Genomic DNA, 26,073 nt, shown 5'->3' on the forward strand with positions numbered 1-26,073 from the left:
TGCATACCAGATCATGTGAGGCCATGCAGGAGCTATAAGAATTACCAACGCTCTCTCCTGTTTGATGCAAGCAATGACTCATGGAAGGAGCGCAAACGGAGGAAACATATGTTAGACCGAAATCCCAAGGAACCGCCAGAGCATCAGAGCGTTCTGCAGATCTCTTGACCTTGAACCGTACCTTGGAAGCTTGGTGTTCTGCCGAGACAACATCAGATCCAACTCCGGCACCCCCCACTTGAGGGTTAACCTGGAGAACACCTCCGGATGGAGAGCCCACTCCCCGGAATGAAATGTCTGTCTGCTCAGGAAATCTGCTTCCCAGTTGTCCACTCCTGAATGGCAGACAATTGTGAGCTTCAGCCCACTGAATAATCCGTGCCACCTCCATCATGGCTAAGGAACTCCAAGTTCCTCCCTGGTGGTTGATGTAAGCCACTGAGGTGACGTTGTCCTATTGGAACCTGATAAACCGGGCTAAAGACAATTGAGGCCAAGCCATCAGAGCATTGTAAATTGCTCTCAACTCCAAGATGTTTATGGGGAGAGCAGACTCCTCCAGAGTCCATAGTCCCTGCGCCTTTAACAAGTCCCAGACTGCTCCCCAGCCTAGCAGGCTGGCCTCCGTGGTCACAATAACCCAGGAAGGTCTCCGCAAGCATGTGCCCTGAGACAGATGGTCCTGAGAAAGCCGCCACGGGAGAGTCTCTTGTTGACTGGTCTAGATCTATCATCCGAGACAGATCCGAATGGTCTCCGTTCCATTATCTGAGTATGCATAATAGCTAAGCTCTCAAATGGAATCGAGCAAAGGGAATGATGTCCATGGAAGCGACCATCAGACCAATTACCTCCATGCATTGAGCCACTGATGGCTTAATAGTAGACTGTAGAGAGAGGCAAGAGGAGAGAATTTTGGATTTTCTGACCTCACTTAGAAAATTTTTCATAGGGAATCTATTATGGTCCATAAGAAAACCACCCTTGTAGCTGGAACAAGGGAACTATTTTTCCAGATTAACTTTCCATCCGTGGGAACATAGAAAAGACAACAAGATCTTTGTATGAGAGTTTGCTTGTTGAAAAGATGGCGCCTGAACCAATATGTTGTCCAGGTAGGGCGCCACTGCAATTCCCCGAGCCTTTGAGAAAATTCTGGGAGCTGTGGCAAGGCCAAACGGAAGAGCCACAAAATGAAAGTATTTGTCTAGAAAGGCGAATCTCAGGAACTTGTAATGATCCCTGTGGATGGGAACATGAATATACGCATTCCTTCAGGTCTATGGTCGTCATGAACTGACCCTCCTCAACAAATGGAACGAATGGTTTCCATTTTGAAGGATGGAACCCTGAAAAACTTGAGACACTTTAGGTCTAAAATGGGTCGAAAAGTTCCCTCTTTTTTGGGAACCACGAACAGATTTGAATAGAATCCTAGACCCTGTTCTCTTACTGGAACAATCACTACCAAGGAGGAAAGGTCCTGAACACAGTTCAAGAATGTCTCTCTTTTTACCTGGTCTGCAGATAATCTTGAGAGATGGAAAAGTTTTGAATTCTATTTTGTAACCCTGAGATACTATGTCCACACCCAAAGGATCTAGGACATCTCGTATCCATGCTTGACAAAACAGGGAAAGTCTGCCCCCCACTTGATCGGATCAGGGATAGGGGTCGATCCTTCATGCTGACTTAGACTCAGCTGCGGGTTTCTTTGATTGCTTCCCCTTGTTCCAAGACTGATTGGGCTTCCAAGAGGACTTGGGCTGCTCCTGCTTGGAAGAGGGAGAGGAAGACTTTTGACCTTTTTGAAGTTACAAAAGGATTGAAAATTACTTTTTGACGCCCTTTAGGTCTGTTCTTATCTTGTGGTAGAAAAGACCCTTTTCCATCCGTAATATCAGAAATTATTTCTGCAAGACCAGGTCCAAACAAGGTTTTACCCTTGTAAGGAAGCGCCAGAAGTTTGGACTTGGAGTTAACATCAGCTGACCAAGATTTTAGCCACAAAGCCCTGTGGGCTAAGGCAGTAAAGCCAGACATCTTGGCTCCCAGTCTAAAATAAAGGAATTGGCTAGTTTAAGAGCCTTAATCCTATCTTGGATCTCCTCTAACAGAGTCTCTACTAAAATTGATTCAGACAAGGCATCGCACCAATAAGATGCAGCACTTGCTACTGTGGCAATACAGACTGCAGGTTGCCATTAAAAACCCTGATGAACATACTTCTTTTTCAAATAAGCATCCAGCTTCTTGTCCATGGGATCCTTAAAGGGACAGTCTAGTATAAATTAAACTTTCATTAACTTTCCAATTTACTTTTATCATCAAATTTGCTTTTTTCTCTTGGTATTCTTAGTTTAAACTAAACATAGGTAGGCTCATATGCTAATTTCTAAGCCTTGGAGGGCTGCCTCTTATCACAGGCTTCTTAAATCTCATTTCAACACAAAGAGACAGAAAGTACACGTGCGCCTTATAGATAACACTGTGTTTAGGCACAGGGGGTTATTTAAGATTTAGCACAACACAATGCTAAATGCAAGACAATAGATAATAAACAGTCAGTCATGTGATCAGGGCGCTGGAAGAAGGTTCCTAGATACAAGGTAATCACAGAGGTAAAAAGTATATTAATATAACAATGTTGGTTATGCAAAACTGGGGAATGGGTAATAAAGGGATTATCTGTCTTTTAAAACAACAACAATTATATGGTAGACTGTCCCTTTTAAAGGAGCAGCTATCCTCTATAGGGATCGTAGTTCTCTTAGCCAGAGTAGAAATAGCCCCTTCTACTTTAGGCACCGTGCGCCAGCAACAGGAAACATCTTTTTAAATGAGACGGAGAGAAGGTATCCCAGGCTTCTCCCATTCCTGTGAAATAATCTCCGTCACACGGTCTGGAACAGGAAACACTTCCACAGAGGAAGGAACATCATAGTATTTAAGTTTACTAGATTTTGTAGGGTTGACAACGACAGAAGAGTCAGAGTCATCCAAAGTAGCCAATACCTCCTTTAACAGTACACAAAGGTGTTCAAGCTTACATCTGGTTTACTTTTTCAGTATCAGATGAAGGAATAATACTGTTCGAATCTGTGATTTCACCCGCATAGGCTACCGACGTATCCTCCTCATCAGACTTATGAGGGAAGGCAACCTGCGTCGCAGTCGGTGGAACAGAAACCTTACTATCTGAATGTCTAAATGTTCTCTTGCGTTTTCCCAGTATAGGAAAAGCAGATAATGCCGCAGATACTGCAGAAGATACCTGTGCAGCAAAATCTGCAGGCAAATAAATTCCTTCAGGAGGCTGAGAGGAACTGCAGGGCATTGTATGTGACGCCATAGAGGCTTGGGACGTTTGAGGAGAAAGCTGTGGCATTGCCTGAACAGCATCATCCTGAGAGACATTGGGCTCAGAGGGCAACAATTTATCTTTAAGTGTTCTAGCTAAGCATGCAGCACAGAATTGCATAGGCAAAACAATTTGTGCCTCAAGGCATAACAAACATTTGTCAAAAAACACAGTCTTGGTCCAAAATACTAAATAATATATTCCCCAAATTGTAGAATTTTTTTTTTAACACACTGTCCCTTTAAGAAGTTTTAATACCCCAGCCGCTTAACGTTATGCAAAAATTCTTTAAAAAATAAATTAATCAGGCCCCCTACACCTCAGATAGGCTGAGGTGCCTTACCGTAAACACTTATACACAACTTGGCTGCCAGAAGTCTCTAAAACGACCATATAGTAGATCGACACTGAAGAGACAAATTCAATGCAGCCGCTCTGTGAATATCCGACAGCAGAGAGAGGAAACTACACAGCAAGTAAAAGACGCGTGTTTCTCTCTGCCTACAACACCTGAGCTTAATTTACACAAACGCTAGTTAGGCTGTTCTAGCTAAGCAAGCAAAGAAAACCAACTGCCAAATTTTAAGTTTATACATAAATCCCTGTATAAAACATAAGACACACACAAAATTAGCCCACAGAGGAAGAACATCCCAATAAAGGGAAGATTAACCCCTCGTCTCAACATACATAATGTGCCTGCTCACTGCCAAAGAAAATCCTGTATAAAGGATTTTAAAAATGTCCCCATCTTCTGCATATGACATATTCTTCTGAAGTGCAAGTCTCCAAGACCTAGAAGACAAAAGCACTTACCTGCAGTCTAGCTGTCCGGCAGGAAGACAGCTCACAAGGCGTGAAAGGACACATACTCCTTACAAAGACCTGTAGAAAAAGAAAGAACAGAGTAACCAACTCTGGCTTTCTGTACCATGGGCAGCAATGTGTTAGGAAACAAAGCAAGGACTACCTCACTACTTCCTAACTGCTTAAAAGCCACCACTACTCTACTGAAGAGATTGACGTGGACTCAGCTAAATCCAAATCCTTGCTTGCAGGTAAAAGTACCTGAAAAAGGAATCAATTTCTTCAGACACCAAACTTCACCTCCTCCATTGACAGAGGCAAAGAGAATGACTGGGGATTATGGGTAGGGGAGTGACACTTAACAGCTTTGCTGTTGTGCTCTTTGCCTCCTCCTGCTGGCCAGGAGTGATATTCCCACTAGTAATTGCAATGACGTTGTGGACGCTCCATATCTTAGGAAAGAAATGGTGACGTTACAAATGAGCTACTGTATTTAATGACAGGAACATTATTAATTTGCAAATACTTTTATCAATGACCATTCTGTTAAAGGATGCTATTTACTGTTCATGGAGAGCACTACATACATGTGAGCACACTGTCAACTACATTTTGCTCATATATACAGTGTATGTGTGTGTGTGTATGTATGTATATATATATATATATATATATATATATATATATATATATATATATATATTGAGAGAGAGATTGATTACTTAACTGTCCGGAAAGAGTCCATAAGCATAGGTATACCACACTCACTGGATTTGTATAATGCAAAGTGTTATATATCCCATATATCAATTGCACGTTGCATACTTTAAACAAATCCAATGAGGATAGTATACCTATGCTTATGGACTAGTAATAGTATATTAATATATATATATATATATACACACACACCCCAGGCTTTATGTCACTTACTGCTGGCTATGTAAACAACCTAGTACTTCTCTCTACTCACCCACCTCACTCTGTTCCATATGACCAGCAGTTTATTATCTATTTAATACTAAATTGAACTGTAAAGTGCTTTCTTTTAATACAAAGGGTAAATGAGTGATATTCAGCTGTTCCGGCATCAGATTGTTCATTTCTCATCTTTCCTAACCTAGCATCTCCCACCAGTCCCTCTCGACTAAATGACTTCCAGAAGCTGTGAGGCAGCGCAGAGCTATATAATCTACACTTTTTATAAGATGTCATTATAACATTATATTGTATCAGTTCTCGTCCTTGCACAGCTAGCGTCCTCTCACAGACTGGCATAATGTCAGGGTGCCAGGAATTAGACTGAGACGAGAAGTGCAAAAATAATCACACCTTTATTAATAACAAAAAAATAATAAAAAGTCCACAAGTCAAATAACAAGCCAGGAGTCAAAACCAGAGCTGGTAGTCAGACGAGCCGAGTCAGGAGCCAAAGCGAATAGTCAGACGAGCCGGAATCAGTTACAAGGAAAACAGCAGAGTCAGGAACAAGCAAGGGATCAGGAACCAGGAAGGAAGTCAGACAGCCAGGTAATACACAGGAGCTCTCACAAACAGGTCTGAGACAACGCAAGGGCAAAGCATACTGAACAGAGGCCCTTTAAATAATAAGTGATGAAATCACAATTCTGAGACTGCATCCTGTCTCACATGGATGATGCACACCAGTCTGGCCATAAAAGGAAGTGCAGGAAATGAGCAGCATCCCCGACAATGCACCATAGTCGGGAAGAGAGGTGAGTAAAATGGCTGCCAGCAGCACATGGCAAACAAAACAGGGAAAAAACCCTGACAGTACCCTCCCCTCAATGACCCCTCCCCTGCGGGAGGACAAAAGGGGAAATGGGCATGGAAGGCACGGAGGAGGGCGGGAGCATGAACATCAGAGGAGGGAACCCAAGAACGCTCCTCCGGACCGTAGCCCCTCCAGTGAACCAAATACTGTACACGGCCCCTGGACATACGAGAGTCAATAATGCTGCTGACCTCATGGTTGTCAACAAAGATGGGACGAGGCAACACAGTGGTAAACTGATTACAAACCAATGGTTTCAAGAGGGAGACATGAAAAACATTGGAGATGCGCATTGCAGGAGGAAGGTCAAGAGCTTAGGCCACAGGATTGACCCGTCGGAGTAATCGAAAAGGACAAACATAATGGGGAGCCAGTTTATTGGAAGGCACACGAAGGTTCAAGTTGCGGGAGGACAGCCAAACTCTCTCACCAACCTGGTAGGAAGGCGCGGGCAGACGCCTACGATCAGCCTGGAACTTTTGGCGCTGCATAGAACGATGAAGGCAATCCTGAATCTGCACCCACGTGGAATGGAGTTGCCGGAGATGCTCCTCCAAAGCCGGAATACCCTGAGACATGAATGAATCGGGCAACAAGGAAGGTTGAAACCCATAATTCGCTATGAACGGGGATAACTTGGAGGAAGCATTAATAGCACTATTACGAGCAAACTCTGCCCAAGGTAACAGTTCAGACCAATTATTGTGGTGATCTGAGACATAGCAACGGAGGAACTGTTCCAGAGCTTGATTAGATCGTTCCGCAGCCCCATTGGATTGAGGGTGATATGCCAAGGATAAGGAAAGCTGGATCCCCATTTGAGCACAAAAGGAACGCCAAAATCTGGAGACAAACTGGCTACCCCGGTCCGACACTATCTCCTTGGGTAACCCATGTAAACGGAAGACCTCCCGGGCCAAAATTGAAGCAAGCTCCTCAGCGGTAGGCAACTTCATCAAGGGAATGCAATGTGACATTTTAGAAAAACAGTCAACCACCATAAGGATAACAGTATTGCCATTGGAAACAGGGAGCTTGACAATGAATTCCATGGAAAGATGTGTCCAAGGACGCTCACCATTAGCAATAGGTTGAAGAAGACCCACAGGAAGACATTGAGGAGTCTTATTCTGTGCACAAACTGAGCAGGAGGCAACATACGCAGCAACATCAGAACGAAGACCTGGCCACCAGAACGGTGGAGTGACAGACCAAATCATTTGGTTTCTGCCTGGGTGACCTGCGGCTTTAGGATAGTGGTAAGTGTGCAAAAGTTTAGTTCGAAGATTCTCAGGAACAAAACACTTACCACTAGGTTTCTCAGCAGGTGCATTGGTTTGTGCAGCCAGGATCTCCTCCCCCAAGGGAGAAGTCAAATTAGTACATATGGTAGCTAAAATATGGTCAGGAGGTATAACAGGAGTAGGTACAGACTCCTCCTTGGACAGAGGCGAAAATTGTCGAGAGGACATCAGCCCTAACATTCTTACTACCAGGCAGGTAGGAGACCACATAATTAAACCGAGACAAAAATAACGCCCATCTGGCCTGTCGGGGCGACAAACGTTTTGCTTCAGATAGATAAGTTAAATTCTTGTGGTCAGTAAGAATGAGCACTGGCACGCTAGTACCCTCGAGAAGATGCCTCCATTCCTTGAGTGCCAAAATTATGGCCAGTAATTCCCTGTCGCCAATTTCATAATTGCACTCCGCTGGAGACAATTTCTTAGAGAAGAAACCACACGGATGCAAGGAACCGGCAGGCGTAGGACGTTGAGACAAGAGGGCACCTACTCCAGTCTCAGATGCATCGACCTCAAGAACAAAAGGCAGGACAGGGTTAGGATGAGCCAGAACTGGAGCGGCAGTAAAGGCAGTCTTAAGACTATCAAAGGCCTTAATGGCAGTAGGTGACCAATGGAGTGGATCATTCTCTTTACAGGTCATGTCTGTGATAGGTTTGACCAAGGAAGAAAAGTTTTTAATAAACTTTCTATAGTAATTGGCAAACCCCAAAAAACGTTGAATAGACCGAAGACCAACTGGGCGAGGCCACTGCAGAACTGCAGATAACTTGTAAGGATCCATGGAGAACCCTGCAACGGAGATAACATAATCTAGGAAGGTTACTTGAGTCTGATGGAACTCACATTTCTCGAGTTTACAAAACAGGCCGTTCTCACGTAGTCTCTGAAGAACCCACGTAACATCAGAACGATGAGCCTCAAGTGTGGGTGAGTGTATGAGGATGTCGTCTAAGTACACCACAACACACTGTTGCAACATATCTCATAGGACATCATTAATAAATTCCTGGAAAACTGCAGGAGCATTACATAGGCCAAAGGGCATTACAAGATACTCATAATGCCCGCTCCTGGTGTTAAACGCTGTTTCCAATTCGTGGCCCTCCTTGATCCTAACGAGATTGTACGCTCCTCTCAAATCAAGTTTAGTAAAGTCCGTAACTCCCTTAAGGCGGTCAAAGAGTTCCGTAATGAGCGGAATAGGGTAAGCATTCTTAATGGTAAGATGATTAAGACCCCTATAATCGATGCATGGTCTTAACTCGTCATCCTTTTTCTTCACAAAGAAGAAGCCAGCCCCTGCAGGAGAGTAGGATTTGCGGATGATCCCCTGCGACAGAGCATCGGCAACATACTCCTCCATAGCACAATTCTCTGCAACAGACAGAAGGTAAACCCGGCCCCGAGGAGGAATGGCTCCGGGTTGCAGGTCTATGGCACAACCATAAGACCGGTAAGGAGGCAACGTACCGGCACGCACCTTGTCAGAAACGTCTAGGAACTCTCCGTACTCCTCTGGCAATTGAGATACCGAAGAAGTGCACAAGACTTTAACTGGTTTCCAAAGACAAGTGGAAATACATTGCGGGGACCACGACAAAATTTCGGACCTCCGCCAGTCGAGACTGGGATTGTGCTTTTGGAGCCAGGGATAACCCAGAACAACCGGAAAATGCAGAGAGTTTATCACCTGGAACTGGAGGGTTTCAAAATGGAGAGCCTCAACAGCCATGGACAACGGAGCAGTTTCGTGAGTAACGAGTGCGGGCTGAAGGGGCCTGCCATCAATGGCCTCAATAGCAAGTGGAAATGGACCGAGGCAAAACAGGAATGGAGTGCTTTGATACAAAAGCACTGTCAATGAAATAGCCCGCAGCACCGGAGTCCACAAGAGCCTGGGTGACTATGGAGGAGTCCACCCAGGAAAGGACAACCGTGACCAAAGGTTTCTCCTTAAGCGGTTCCGGGGACGAGGATAAACCACCAGCAAATACTGCCTGACAGTGCCTGTGTGTCATCTACTCAAGTTCACCAAAGTCAGCCAAAAGCTGTGGTTTCAGATTGCATCCTGTTTCTTCTTCTACAACAGCAAGTTCATCCACACATCCTGCAGCCTGTTTCTTCTTCTACAACAGCAAGTTCATCCACACATCCTGCAGCCTGTTTCTTCTTCTACAACAGCAAGTTCATCCACACATCCTGCAGCCTGTTTCTTCTACAACAGCAAGGTCATCCACATCCTAGTGCAGCCTATTTCTTGTACCTTGCTGAATGGACATGAGTCGTTTAGCAGCAGAGGAGGAGCGAGGTCACCCAGGCAAAAACCAAATGATTTGGTCTGTCACTCGACAATTCTGGTGGCCAGGTCTTCGTTCTGATGTTGCTGCGTATGTTGCCTCCTGCTCAGTTTGTGCACAGAATAAGACTCCTCAACGTCTTCCTGTGGGTCTTCTTCAACCTATTGCTAATGGTGAGCGTCCTTGGACACATCCATGGACTTCATTGTCGAGCTCCCTGTTTCCAATGGCATTACTGTTACCCTTATGGTGGTTGACCGTTTTTCTAAAATGTCACATTGCATTCCCTTGATGACGTTGCCTACCGCTCAGGAGCTTGCTTCAATTTTAGCCCGGAGGTCTTCCGTTTACATGGGTTACCCAAGGAGATAGTGTCGGACCGGGGTAGCCAGTTTGTCTCTAGATTTTGGCGTTCCTTTTGTGCTCAACTGGGGATCCAGCTTTCCTTCTCCTCGGCATATCACCCTCAATCCAATGAGGCTGCGGAACGATCTAATCAAGCTCTGGAACAGTTCCTCCGTTGCTATGTCTCAGATCACCACAATAATTGGTCTGAACTGTTACCTTGGGCAGAGTTTGCTCGTAATAGTGCTATTAATGCTTCCTCCAAGTTACATCAAATACCCTTCGAAAGGAGGCCACAAATTGAGGGTAATTTGAAATCACAGGTTTATTAGTCTCCCACAAGGGATTAGCCCAGGCAAGAGCTGTGTCAGAGAGTAACGAGATGAGAAATCCCACCTTAGCTCTGTCAGAGGGAAAATCTTGAGGTAACATCTCAAAGTAAATGCCCACCTGGTTCAAAAACCCTCTGCACTGAATAGGATCGCCTCCATAATCGCTGAGGTAGAGGTGCAGAACCGGACATGCTCCTGGTAGGACTAGGTGCAGCAGCTGAAACAGGAGCAGCCATAACTTGTGGGACACTTTGGTCCAAATGTGCAGTGCGAGTCAGCAGGGTTTTCAGGGCTAGTGCAAATTGATCCAAGCTGTTCATCCATCCTGGAAATGATGGATGGTAAAGGTGGATTATTAGCACCATCAGAATTCATGGCCTTTGCGTAATGTCAGGGTGCCAGGAATCAGACTGAGACGAGAAGTGCAAAAATAATCACACCTTTATTAATAACAAAAAAATAATAAAAAGTCCACAAGTCAAATAACAAACCAGGAGTCAAAACCAGAGCTGGTAGTCAGACGAGCCGAGTCAGGAGCCAAAGCGAATAGTCAGACGAGCTGGAATCAGGAACAAGGAAAACAGCAGAGTCAGGAACAAGCCAGGGATCAGGAACCAGGAAGGACGTCAGACAGCCAGATAATACACAGGAACTCTCAGAAACAGGTCTGAGACAACGCAAAGGCAAAGTATACTGAACAGAGGCCCTTTAAATAATAAGTGATGACATCACAATTCTGAGACTGCATCCTGTCTCACACAGATGATGCACACCAGTCTGGCCATAAAAGGAAGTGCAGGAAATGAGCAGCATCCCCCACAATGCACCATAGTCAGCAAGAGAGGTGAGTAAAATGGCTGCCAGCAGCACATGGCAAACAAAACAGGGAAAAAACCCTGACACATGAGGGACAGATGTAAATGCTATAGTGCAAACATAAACCAGACATTTTTGTTGTGTTGCTATAGAATAACATATCAGCCACATGTAAAACTTTTTTACTGCAATTGTATGACTACGGCATTCCGCCGAAACGTGTAAGCCTGTCTGCTACGCTCCTCTCATCACATATAAGTGTCTGCTGTCCATAACGTATTTTTTAACATATTTGGAATAAAGTGTTTTATTGTAAAGAGCGATGGTAACTTTGTCTTTCTGCTTCAATTGTTTATTTGGAGGAGACAATCCAGTCTCGAGTCTGCAGGCAACCAGGCTAGCCACGGTCTTTGTTAGTGTAAAGTGCATTTTTTGAAGTTATAAGTTAAATCAAGTTAGGGATAGATATGTAGCAGGGTTAGCATTGAGAAGTCAGCAGGTGTATTCCCAGTTCTGAGAATTAGAAAATACTCAATTTTCAGAGCTAAATTACTTGAAAGGGGGGCAAAATATATTACAAAGTTGTTTCATTACACATAAGTAAACATTTTATATAAAAAAAATATCAAGATGTTTTTTGTCCCTTTAAAGGAGCAATGTACTCAGGCAAGCGTATTGTATTTAAAGGGACATTGTACACTAGATAATGTTTTGCAGATGATACATTTATACAGCCCATCTGGGAGTGTTTTTGTAACAGTGTATAATTTTGCTTATTTATAAATAACATTGTGATGATTTTTAGACTCCTAACCAAGCCCTAAAGTGTCAGATGTATACTGATGTTTGCAGGCTCCGGTTTGTCTAATCTGTCTTTTCCTAGGCAGAGGAAGGGGGGGGGGGGTCTGCTCCCAGCCCCTTTCACTGGGTGCCCCATCCTAACCTCATCAACAGAGCTAAAATGGGAGCTTCTAAGAAAGTTTTTAAACAGTTTTATACTGGATTTTTAGATAAGTATCTGTGCATCTTATTCTTTATAGTAGTGTCTATTACATGCAGTTATATGAAAATTAGTGTATACTGTCCTTTTAAAGCTGCTGCAGTATGGGCTGTGCTCTTATGATGCTTCTTGTTTGCATAACCTTTCTACAGAGAATACTGCAGTATTGGCTTTTTCAGTATGGACGGACTCTCCTTATCTCATAAGTGTATTGTACACAGCACTGCTAGTCACACTCTATGACTAACTGGCTTTGGTAACCTACTGGGATATCACCACAAAGAATATATTGCAGTGACACCGTGTTGTACAATAATGAGAGTGACCCTGCAATCTGACAGGTGTGTTGTATCATCAGTGTCACTAAGTCATGAAAAAACATGTAAGATCTAGCTGTGGTTATGATAGAGTTAACCCACTGGCATCTAGCAATGACTGCAGTGTAAAACAATGTGCTTCTCTGGCACTTGCAGGGTTACTGAGGATGCTTCACATTGCAGTGGTGACAGATGGTGTCATTACAGCATTGTAATAAATGTAATACAGCATTAGCTCTACAAATATTGTAGCCTTGTTCATCTTTACTGGGTGTAACAGCATTCTGCTGGGAAGCCATTGGTTTATATATACATATAGCGCTGCGCTCTACAAATAACTGATAACATATATGAGATAAAAACACTACTCAGCTAGTGTCCGGCCTAAAGGACATTGCATTACAAATTAAGCACTACGGTGTAAATCTCACAAAATAAAGTCTTTCAGCTGTTAATATGAATATAACATTTGCATTCCTGGGTCTTACTCCGTGAGTATGTTTATCTTATCTCCCTTGCTGTGGCCAATAAGGGACCAACGTAAATGAGGTCCTGCATAGATAAAACAATCACTGTGCAGCATGTATGGGGGTAAGAATCCCGCAGAATGAGGAATTCTTTTTTGAGTTTAAAGGGGCACTGAACCCAAATTCTTTCTTTCATGATTCAGATAGAGCATGCAATTTTAAGCAACTTTCTAATTTACTCCTATTATCAATTTTTCTTCGTTCTTTTGCTATCTTTATTTGAAAAAGAAGGCATCTAAGCGGGGTTTTTTTGTTCAGAACTCTGGACAGCACTTTATTGGTGGATGAATTTATCCACCAATCAACAAGAACAACCCAGGTTGTTCACCAAAAATGGGCCGGGATTTTAACTTACATTCTTGCATTTCAAATAAAGATACCAAGAGAATGAAGAAAATTTGATAATAGGAGTAAATTAGAAAGTTGCTTAAAATGTCAAGCTCTATCTGAATCACGAAAGAAAAAATTTGGGTTCAGTGTCATAAACCGGCACTGCAGAGGGGGGAATGCAATTTCACATCTGGCCATAAGGTGGCCCTATTCCATTTTTGTTAATGGATATTATTGACTTTGCCCAAGTCCTGTATTAAAGTGGTAAGAAAATCGCAATTTTTTTTCCTGGTGTTTAAAAGTTTGTGTTTTAAACATTCTTATGGCTTTGCTTTCCCAATAAAAAAATAACTGATGGTTTGATATTACCCATTAATATAGTAACAATGTATATATCGTTGATTACTATTTTATTCACGTATTTTGTGCACACATTATACAAAAGAATGGAAAGTGCTGTATGTGTAAAGCTTGACACCCAATAAAATAGGTTAGAAACAGGACTTGTCACAAAACAGCTCTAACTGCCATCCCCCTCCTGTATTAATGTGTTGTCTGTTTTATGTTTTACCGTGTATCAGAGTCACTATGGCCCCTACTAATGTACCCAGTGATACTGAATATGTGACAACTGCAGTGTTTCTGTGTACTGCTAATGAACTTTGCTTCTAACTTAACAGTTTAAAGAGACATTAAACATAAAATATTATCCCTCCATAAAATGTTTGAGTAGAGTGAAAGAAAACTGCAGTGCACTGTTTAAATCTGTTTTTAACTGCACCCAAAGAAGCGGGATTGTAATACTGTGTAACGCAGAAGCCTAAACGTCATGACAGCTGCACAATGATTGGCTGATATGTGCAGAGGCTAATGTATATATTTACTTGATTGGTCACAACAAACACAATTAGTTTTACAGAATGCTGTGTGTCCCCAGCCTGCAAAAAATGCACATTTTGTTAACAAAAAGCACACGTTTTATCTGCAGATATTTTGCAATTCAGTGATTCATTTCTCCTGCACATGTGAACTATAATTTTATAGCTAACATGCACTTTTAAAGGGATATGAAGTCAACATGAAACTTTCATGGCTCATGGACAGAGCATATTATTTTAGAGATTTTTCAATGCATTTATATTATTAAATGTGCCTTGTTCTCTTGGTGTCACTTGTTTAAAAAGCATACCCAGTGCACTACTGGGAGCTAGCTGCTGATTGGTGGCTGCACATATATGCCTTTTGTCATTGGTTCACTTAATGTTCTGCTAGCTCCCAGTAGTGCAAGTGCTTAGATTGGAATGATGGGATCATGCGATTCCAAGGCCAGGATCGGATCATGGAGGACTGCTAAGCACGCCCCCAGTTCGATTCTTGCTTGCGTCAAAGGGGGAGGAGATGCAGGACACATAAGGTGGGACGTTTCATGCCGTCCTAACGACGTTAAAGCCCAGCTTTGTTAGGATGGCATGGAACATCCTAAGGGCATGGAGGGGGTTAAACACATAAGTTATATGCAAGCAACAGTGCAGTACCAAAATGCTGGAACAGACTTATGTCCTTTTAACACGAGAGACCTGTACATAAAAAGCTTTTAAAAAAAAATACTGGAATAATCTCAGGTCTATAATGCAGACCGTCTTCTATGTATTGCAGAAAGTAATTTGGTACCTAATTGATTCATTCTTCACACGCAGACATCCTGTTAAATCGAGGTGCTCTAAATCTCTACAGTTCTTTGCAGTTTCTTCAATAGAAACATCACTAATGTTTGCATTGACAGCCAGTGTAAGTGCCTTTAGGTGCGTGCTCTTGTGCACTAAGTAACACACAGCGTCATCCTTCAGCTGCCGACACGCTGTCAAGTCCACAACCTCCAAAGCTTTACAATGATCCGCCAGACTCCGGAGCGACAAACAGTCCACCCATTCACTGTGACCCAGGTAGATATTCTGTATATGAGGGCAGCTAAGCGATATAGCGACCAGGGTCTGCCGGCTCAGGTGCACACAACTGTTCAAGTTAATGTACAGAAGGTGATGGTTCTGGGCAATGATTGGAAGCAGCTCTTTGTCAGTTAACCAATCAGAACAGCTTCGCAGGTCAAGTCGCTGCAATACTGCGTTATTTTTAAGTATGTTGCAAAAGGCACTTTTTGGCATCTGAGACCCAAGCTGCAAAAAGAAAGCAGATAAAGTCATTAATATACTGCATTTGTACCCAATTACAATTAGTCAATTTCTACAAATGAAATAAACTTGCACATAGTGCAAAAAGAAAATGCTGTAATGTATTAGATCATTTTATTATTGCACTCTTCCTTGCATATAACTATGGGCCAGATTACAAGTCGTGCCCTAATTAACCCTCCTGCTTGAACGTGTAATGTGCTAGAAGTAAGCTTTTTTGGGTTTCATATTATAAATTGAAAGTAAACTGTTTTCGCTCGTGCGCTAACCCGACGAGCGCAAAAAGCTGCATGCACGTTCGCGTATTTCCCCATCGTAGTCAATCAAGAAAAAAATAACCCCACTCTCACTCAAACCCAACATTAAAATATGAATATTTCACATTCCAATGTTCTTCACATAGCAGAATATGTTCTATTTATTCAAAAATACATATTTATATATTTATATATATATATATATATATATATGATGGTATTATGGTACAATATGTATCTATACCTATATATATATATATATAATTATTTATAGGTGTATATATATATATATATATATATATATATATATATATATATATATAGTATACAGATATATATAGGAATATCTATTTATACATAGAACATATTCTGCTATGTGCAGAACATTGGAATGTGAAATATTTACAGTAAATACATAGTTAAAACCTTTATTAAATATGAATATTTCATAAATGTTTTTACATAGTTTCATCTGTTTAAAGTGATAGTAAAGTCACAATTAAACGTGCATGATTCAGATAGAGCAGGTCATTTTAAGACACTTTTAAATTCACTTCTATTTTCAATTGTGCTGCGTTCTCTTGGAATCCCTTATTGAAAAAGAATACGCACATATCCTACACTAGTTTGAGCTAGCTGCTGATTGGTGCCTGCACACGTTTGTCTCTTGTTATTGGCTAACTAGATTTGTTCCGCTAGCTGCCAGTAGTGCAATGTTGTTCCTTCAGCAAAGGATAACAAGAGAATGAAGCAAATTTGATAATAGAAGTGAATTGTAAAGTTGTTTAAAATTGTATGTTCTATCCAAATCATGAAAGAAAATTTGAGGGGTTTCTGTCCCTTTAACTGCAAAGGGCTCCAATGCACTTCTATATATGTACACATATGTGTTTATATGTGTATGTCTGTAAATACATATATACACACACATGTACATATGTATGTATATATATATATATACTGTATATATACACACACACACATATACATCTTTAGAGATATGTATGTATCTCAATATAAAAGCCCTTTTCTTTCCTAAGATATGGAGAGTCCACAACGTCATTCCAATTACTAGTGGGAATATCACTCCTGGCCAGCAGGAGGAGGCAAAGAGCACCACAGCAAAGCTGTAAAGTGTCAATCCCCTACCTATAATCCCCAGTCATTCTCTTTGCCTCTGTCAAGATAAATTGTTGCCCTCTGAGTCCAATGTCTCTCAGGATGATGCTGTTCAGGCAATGCCACAGCTTTCTCCTCAAACGTCCCACGCTTTAATGGCGTCACATATAGTGCCCTGCAGTTCCTCTCAGCCTCATGGAGGAGTTTATGTGCCATTGGCTACTTTGGACGACTCTGACTCTTCTGTCATTGTCAACCCTAAAAAAATCTAGTAAACTTAACAAATACTATGATGTTCCTTCATCTGTGGAAATGTTTCCTGTTCCAGACCGTGTGACGGAGATTATTTCACAGGAATGGGAGAACAGTTAATGTCACTGTCCAGCACCTACTTGTAACTCACGTGCAAGCTGTAGGGGCCTGCAACCCCAAACAATCAAAGTAATAATACAATACCAGCAGCACTGTGACCTTGAGATATAGATACTCAACTTTATTCCAGCATAGAGGGAACAGAAAAAAACAACTTTTCAGGCTATCTGCCCTTATTCATGTCATGTCCCTCTATGCTGGAATAAAGTTGAGTATCTGTATCTCAAGGTCACAGTGCTGCTGGTATTGTAAGCCAGGGATACCTTTCTCCCCGTCTCCCGTTTTTAAAAAGAGGTTTCCTGTTGCTGACTCCATTAAAGATTTATGGCGCATGGTGCCTAAAGTAGAAGGGGCTATTTCTACTCTGGCTAAGAGAACGACAATCCCTACAGGGAGTGCAGAATTATTAGGCAAGTTGTATTTTTGAGGATTAATTTTATTATTGAACAACAACCATGTTCTCAATGAACACAAAAAACTCATTAATATCAAAGCTGAATATTTTTGGAAGTAGTTTTTAGTTTGTTTTTAGTTTTAGCTATTTTAGGGGGATATCTGTGTGTGCAGGTGACTATTACTGTGCATAATTATTAGGCAACTTAACAAAAAACAAATATATACCCATTTCAATTATTTATTTTTACCAGTGAAACCAATATAACATCTCAACATTCACAAATATACATTTCTGACATTCAAAAACAAACAAGAAAGAAGGTACGCTTGCTCAGAGTAGAAATGCTGGAAATCAAAGGTTTATTTTCAGACCAAACAGTAACAGGTATGTAGGGTCACAATTAGGAACGCCTGACGTGTTTCGCGCATGCATGGATGCGCTTCATCGGAGGCTAATGGAGTATCAAAAACAAAACAAAAACAAATCAGTGACCAATATAGCCACCTTTCTTTGCAAGGACACTCAAAAGCCTGCCATCCATGGATTCTGTCAGTGTTTTGATCTGTTCACCATCAACATTGCGTGCAGCAGCAACCACAGCCTACCAGACACTGTTCAGAGAGGTGTACTGTTTTCCCTCCTTGTAAATCTCACATTTGATGATGGACCACAGGTTCTCAATGGGGTTCAGATCAGGTGAACAAGGAGGCCATGTCATTAGATTTTCTTCTTTTATGCCCTTTCTTGCCAGCCACGCTGTGGAGTACTTGGACGCGTGTGATGGAGCATTGTCCTGCATGAAAATCATGTTTTTCTTGAAGGATGCAGACTTCTTCCTGTACCACTGCTTGAAGAAGGTGTCTTCCAGAAACTGGCAGTAGGACTGGGAGTTGAGCTCGACTCCATCCTCAACCCGAAAAGGCCCCACAAGCTCATCTTTGATGATACCAGCCCAAACCAGTCTCTACCTCCACCTTGCTGGTGTCTGAGTCGGACTGGAGCTCTCTGCCCTTTACCAATCCAGCCACGGGCCCATCCATCTGGCCCATCAAGACTCACTCTCATTTCATCAGTCCATAAAACCTTAGAAAAATCAGTCTTGAGATATTTCTTGGCCCAGTCTTGACGTTTCAGCTTGTGTGTCTTGTTCAGTGGTGGTCGTCTTTCAGCCTTTCTTACCTTGGCCATGTCTCTGAGTATTGCACACCTTGTGCTTTTGGGCACTCCAGTGATGTTGCAGCTCTGAAATATGGCCAAACTGGTGGCAAGTGGCATCTTGGCAGCTGCACGCTTGACTTTTCTCAGTTCATGGGCAGTTATTTTGCGCCTTGGTTTTTCCACACGCTTCTTGCGACCCTGTTGACTATTTTGAATGAAACGCTTGATTGTTCGATGATCACGCTTCAGAAGTTTTGCAATTTTAAGAGTGCTGCATCCCTCTGCAAGATATCTCACTATTTTTTACTTTTCTGAGCCTGTCAAGTCCTTCTTTTGACCCATTTTGCCAAAGGAAAGGAAGTTGCCTAATAATTATGCACACCTGATATAGGGTGTTGATGTCATTAGACCACACCCCTTCTCATTACAGAGATGCACATCACCTAATATCCTTAATTGGTAGTAGGCTTTCGAGCCTATACAGCTTGGAGTAAGACAACATGCATAAAGAGGATGATGTGGTCAAAATACTCATTTGCCTAATAATTCTGCACTCCCTGTATAGAGGATAGCTGCTCCTTTAAGGATCCCATGGACAAGAAGCTGGAGTTTTATTTGAAAAAGATGTATGTTTATCAGGGTCTTCAATGGAAACCTGCAGTCTGTATTGCCTCAGTAACAAGTGCTGCATCTTATTGGTGCGATGCCTTGTCTGAATCAATTTTAGTAGAGACTCTGTTAGAGGAGATCCAAGATAGGATCAATGCTCTCAAACTAGCCAATTCCTTTATTTCTGATGCTAACATGTAAATTATTAGACTGGGAGCCAAGATGTCCTTCTACACTGTCTTAGCCCGCAGGGCTTTGTGGATAAATTCTTGGTCAGCTGATGTTACCTCCAAGTCCAAGCTTCTGGCGCTTCCTTACAAGGGTAAAACTTTGTTTGGACCTGGTCTGGCAGAAATAATTTCTGTTTTTACGGGTGGAAAAGGGTCTTTTCTACCACAAGATAAGAACAGACCTATAGGGCGTCAACGTAATTTTCGTTCCTTTCGTAACTTCAAATGTCAAAAGTCTTCCTCTCCCTCTTCCAAGCAGGAGCAGCCCAAGTCCTCTTGGAAGCCCAATCAATCGTGGAACAAGGGTCAGCATGAAGGGCCGACCCTTCATGCTGACTTAGACTCAGCATGAAGGGTCGGTCCCGGATCGGATCAAGTGGGGGGCAGACTTTCCCTGTTTTGTCAAGCATGGATACGAGATGTCCCAGATCCTGGGCTGTGGATACCATGGTATCTCAGAGTTACAAAATAGAATTCAAAACTTTCCCTCCCAGGGGCAGATTCCATCTCTCAAGATTATCTGCAGACCAGGTAAAAAGAGAGGCATTCTTGAACTGTGTTCAGGACCTTTCCTCCTTGGGATTGATAGTTCCAGTAAGGGAACAGGGTCTAGGATTCTATTCAAATCTGTTTGTGGTTCCCAAAAAAGAGGGAACCTTTCGACCCTTTTAGACCTAAAGTGTCTTAACAAGTTTCTCAGGGTACCATCCTTCAAAATAGAAACCATTCGTTCTATTGGTCAAGGAGGGCCAGTTCATGACGACCATATACCTGAAGGATGCGAATCTTCATGTTCCCGTCCACAGGGATCATCTCAAGTTCCTGAGATTCACATTTCCGCTTGGCCTTGCCACAGCTCCTAGAATTTTCTCAAATAAGCTGGTGCCGGTCTTTTGCCAATGGAGTGGGCTCTCCACCCGGAGGTGTTCTACAGGTTAACCCTCAAGTGGGGGGTGCCGGAGTTGGATCTGATGGCGTCTCGGCAGAATGCCAAGCTTCCAAGGTACAGTTAAAGGTCAAGAGATCCGCAGGCCACTCTGATAGATGCTCTGGCGGTTCCTTGGGATTTCAGTCTAGCATCCGTTTGCGCTCCTTCCACGAGTCATTTCTCGTATCAAACAGGAGAGAACTTCGGTAATTCTAATAGCTCCTTCTCGGCCTCGCAGGATCTGGTATGCAGACATAGTGAAGATGCAATCTCTGCCGCTTTGGAGGTTGCCTCTGAGGAAGGACCTTCTAACTCAGGGTCCATTTCTCCATCCAAATCTCGTTTCTCAGAAGCTGACTGCTTGGAGATTGAACGCTTAGTGATGGCTAAGCGTGGTTTTTCTGAGTCAGTCATTGAGACCATGCTCCAGGCTCGCAAGCCTGTCACTCGTAAAATTTACCATAAGGTATGGCGTAAATACCTTTATTGGTGTGAATCAAAGGGCTACTCTTGAAATAGGGTCAGGATTCCTAGAATTTTGTCTTTTTTCCAGGAAGGTCTGGAGAAAGAGTTATCAGTCAGTTCTCTGAAAGGTCAGAAATCGGCAATTTTTATACTTTTACATAAACGCCTGGCGAATGTGCCAGATGTTCAATCTCTTTGTCAGGCCCTGGTCAGAATCAGGCCTGTGTTTAAATCAGTTGCTCCTCCTTGGAGCCTTGACCTTGTTCTTAAAGTTTTGCAACAGGCTCCGTTTGAGCCATTGCATTCCATAGATATTAAGTTATCATCTTGGAAGGTTTTGTTTCTTTTTGCTATTTCTTCTGCTAGGAGAGTTTCTGAACTCCTCGGCTTTGCTGTGTGATTCGCCTTACCTTATCTTTCATGCGGATAAGGCGTCCTGCGTACTAAATTGGGGTTTCACCATAAGGTGGTTTCAGATAGAAATATTAATCAGGAAATTGTTGTTCTTTCTCTCTGTCCTAATCCTTATTCACATAAGGAACGTCTGTTTCAGAACTTGGATGTGGTGCATGCTCTAAAATTCTACCTTCAGGCGACTAAGGATTTTCACCAGTCTTCTGCCCTGTTTGTTTGTTTCTCTGGAAAGCGTAAGGGTCAGAAGGGTACTACTACTTCTCTTTCCCTCTGGTTGAGAAGTATGATTCGTTTTGCTTATGAGACTGCTGGTCAGCAGCCTCCTGAGAGAATTACAGCTCATTCCACTAGGGCTGTTTCATCTTCTTGGGCTTTCAGAAATGAAGCTTCTGTGGAATAGATTTGCAAGACTGCAACTTGGTCCTCTCTGCATACTTTTTCCAAATTTGATACTTTTGCCTCGGCTGAGGCTTCTTTTGGGAGAAAGGTTCTTCAAGTGGTGGTGCCTTCTGTTTAGGTCTGCCTGTCTTGTTCTCCCTCCCTTTTCATTCCATGTCCTCTAGCTTGGGTATTGGTTCCCACTAGTAATTGGAATGACTTTGTGGACTCTCCATATTTTAGGAAAGGAAACAAAATTTATGCTTACCTGATAAATTTCTTTCTTTCCGGATATGGAGAGTTCACAACCCCACCCTTAATTAAGATAGTTATTTTTGACTAAACCTCAGGCACCTCTACGCCTTTGTGTTATTACTTTTTCTATTTCCCTTCGGTCGAATGATTGGGGATTATGGGTAGGGGAGTGACACTTAATAGCTTTGCTGTGGTGCTCTTTGCCTCCTCCTGCTGGCCAGGAGTGATATTCCCACTAGTAATTGGAATGACGCTGTGGACTCTCCATATCAGGAAAGAAAGAAATTTATCAGGCAAGCATAATTTCGTTTCCTTGGCTTTTTTTTCACCTAACACCTGAGAGCTGGTATCTTTGAGCCCTTATAACTTTTTTGTGCAATATTTTTTTTTATATTTTTTATTAGATGGTGTTATTATGAGTGTAAATTACAATGTAATGTATTTTTATGTGTTTTGTGCATCTTTTTTGTTTTGCGAAACAGTTAACCAGAGCTTTGAAGTCGCAGTTATCATTCCAGCATAAATAGTTATTGCGCTCAATCATTCATGTTTACTTTCAACTCATAATAACAGCAGTAAGCCCAATGAGCGCAAACACCCGTGATAAACCTATTATTTCTCGCACACAAACGTTTGTGCTCCATTTGTAATCTGGCACTATGTGTTTAACACTTGCAAAGTCAAATCTGGAGCAGCAATGCAACACAGTGGCATATGTGTGTTGCTACCAATCACTAGCATTGGTGCTAATGAGCCTAGCTAGATATGCTTTTTAACAAAGGATACCAAAACAACAAAGTACATTTGATAAAAGTAAAGTGAAAAGTCTCTTAAAATAGTATGCTCTATCTGACCCATAAAAGGGCCTTATTTTAAGGATATAAACATATGGGCATCAGGAGTGATTGTCACAATATAATATGTAATCAAAATGAGCAGAATGGTCTGCAGTTCCTTCACTTACAGAGCATTTGATATTTACTCTGGATAAGTGCAGACAATAAAACATACAGTGCGCCTGCCTGGCACCGTGACATTATAAATGGGGGTTAAAGGGGGGGGGGGGGGTAAGGCTATTACAATGGGGGGGTTTTAATAGCAAAGCCACTTGTGTAATGAGGGAGCCTTTAGGGCACACGTTTATTTGTTAGCAGAGTGGTTTTCCCATTACAGACAGAACGCAGTGATTAGATATGCCCCTAAGTTGGAAGAAATATGTGTCAGCCCTTTATACATTAGTTCTGCTTTACTTGTTATTATGAAGATATATGTAGCGCATAGAATACGGAGCAGATTAGAACTGCACCAGCCTCAAGCAAACTGTTTCCTTTACAAGTGCAGCTTTATACAAAACCCTCACTGTATCAGTCCCTATCACTGCTGCTCCACACAAACCCATTACTGTATCAGTCCCTACCACTGCTGCTTTACAAGTACAGCTTTATACAAACCCCTCACTGCATCAGTCCCTATAACTGCTGCTTCACACAAACCCCTCACTGCATCAGTCCCTATCACTGCTGTTTTACAAGTACAGCTTTATACAAAGCCCTTACTGTATCAGTCCCTATCACTGCTGTTTTACAAGTACAGCTTTATACAAACCCCTTACTGTATCAGTCCCTATCACTGCTGCTTTACAAGTACAGCTTTATACAAACCCCTTACTGTATCAGTCCCTATCACTCTTGCTTTACAAGTACAACTTTATACAAACCCCTCACTGTATCAGTCCCTATCACTGCTACTTTACAAGTACAGCTTTATACAAACCCCTCACTGCATCAGTCCCTATCACTCTTGCTTTACAAGTACAACTTTATACAAACCCCTCACTGTATCAGTCCCTATCACTGCTACTTTACAAGTGCAGCTTTATACAAACCCCTTACTGTATCAGTCCCTATCACTGCTACTTTACAAGTACAGCTTTATACAAACCCCTCACTGCATCAGTCCCTATCACTCTTGCTTTACAAGTACAACTTTATACAAACCCCTCACTGTATCAGTCCCTATCACTGCTGCTTTACACGTACAGCTTTATACAAACCCCTCACTGCATCAGTCCCTATCACTCTTGCTTTACAAGTACAGCTTTATACAAACCCCTCACTGTATCAGTCCCTATCACTGCTACTTTACAAGTACAGCTTTATACAAACCCCTTACTGTATCAGTCCCTATCACTGCTGCTTTACAAGTACCGCTTTATACAAACCCCTTACTGTATCAGTCCCTAACACTGCTGTTTTACAAGTGCAGCTTTATACAAACCCCTTACTGTATCAGTCCCTATCACTGCTGCTTTACAAGTACAGCTTTATACAAACCCCTCACTGTATCAGTCCCTATCACTGCTACTTTCCAAGTACAGCTTTATACAAACCCCTAACTGCATCAGTCCCTATCACTGCTGCTTTATACAAACCCCTCACTGTATCAGTCCCTATCACTGCTGCTTTACAAGTACAGCTTTATACAAACCCCTCACTGTATCAGTCCCTATCACTGCTGCTTTACAAGTACAGCTTTATCAAACCAATAACTGCATCAGTCCCTATCAATGCTGCTTTACAAGTGCAGCTTTATACAAACCCCTTACTGTATCAGTCCCTATCACTACTGCTTTACAAGTACAGCTTTATACAAAACCCTCACTGCATCAGTCCCTATCACTGCTGCTTTACAAGTACAGCTTTATACAAACCCCTCACTGTATCGGTCCCTATCACTGCTGCTTTGCAAGTACAGCTTTATACAAACCCCTAACTGCATTAGTCCCTATCACTGCTGCTTTACAAGTACAGCTTTATACAAACCCATCACTGTATCAGTCCTTATCACTGCTGCTTTACAAGTACAGCTTTATACAAACCTCTCACTGTATCAGTCCCTATCACTACTGCTTTACAAGTACAGCTTTATACAAACCCCTAACTGCATCAGTCCCTATCACTACTGCTTTACAAGTACAGCTTTATATAAACCCCTCACTGTATCAGTCCCTTTCACTACTGCTTTACAAGTACAGCTTTATGCAAACCCCTAACTGTATCAGTCCCTATCACTACTGCTTTACAAGTACAGCTTTATACAAACCCCTCACTGTATCAGTCCCTATCACTGCTGCTTTACAAGTACAGCTTTATACAAACCGCTCACTGTATCAGTCCCTATCACTGCTGCTTTTTTTTTTATAATAAATTTTTATTGAGGTTATTAAGGCAAAAAAATACAATTTCAAGAGTCAAAAGAAAAAAAAGTCAAAGTAGACATTCACAGTGGTCTATTAACATATACTGGAAGATATGCCGCTATTCTGTAAGTCTTACATCAAAAGAAAACAAAACTTAAACCTCTCATTTTCTATTATATTTCTATTTCCTTCAGGTTATTTAGTAATTGTGCATCATAATTGATTTGACCATAGGGCAGGGAGTAGGGCCCCAGGGAGGAGAGAAAGAGGGAGAGAAAGAAAGGAGAAGAAAAAAAAAAAAAAAAAAATTATTATATAAACCCCTCCTTACCAGCATCCTAATAAAACTAATTCTGAATGTCTAAAAGGATAAATTAATTGAGCCACTTCTCCAGGTGGGAGGGTCTTAATAAATGCTGACCATTTTTTAAAGAATAGAGTCACCTCTCTTTCAGAAGTTAAAGATACATTCATTTGTTCAAAGATACATTGCTTTTTCATATGATTTTTAATTTCTTGAATTTTAGGTGTCGACGGGTCTCTCCATTTTCCAAAAATCTAATTTCTTACTACCAGAATTGCCATATCTCTAATCTTCTTAAATTCAGAAATTGTGGGGAATTCTCTAAGAAAAACCACCTCTGCCAATGAGAGAGAGAGCCTGGGCAGCTTTAATACATTGGTCATCCAATATTCTAATTTCCGCCAAAGCTGTTTAACTCGTGGACATGACCATATCATGTGAGTTAGATCAGCTGCTGGATAGGAGCATCTAGGACATGCATTAAATCCATAGTTGTGCCATTTATATCCTTTAAGTGGTGTATAATAGATTCTATATAATAGTTTGATATGTGATTCTCTCCAGC

General features: G+C 41.9%; 1 protein-coding gene across 1 annotated transcript in view; it reads right to left on the reverse strand.

Moving 5' to 3' along the window:
- The window catches only part of FBXL15 (F-box and leucine rich repeat protein 15), a 57,138-nt gene that overhangs the window by 3,805 nt on the left and 27,260 nt on the right, over positions 1 to 26,073 (reverse strand). Inside the window, exon 3 of the mRNA XM_053692856.1 lies at positions 14,906 to 15,408. Coding sequence (XP_053548831.1) covers positions 14,906 to 15,408 — 503 coding nt within the window. The remainder of the gene's footprint in view (positions 1 to 14,905; positions 15,409 to 26,073) is intronic.

Source organism: Bombina bombina, chromosome 9, assembly GCF_027579735.1.
Source record: "Bombina bombina isolate aBomBom1 chromosome 9, aBomBom1.pri, whole genome shotgun sequence".
Classification (NCBI taxonomy): Eukaryota; Metazoa; Chordata; class Amphibia; order Anura; family Bombinatoridae; genus Bombina; species Bombina bombina.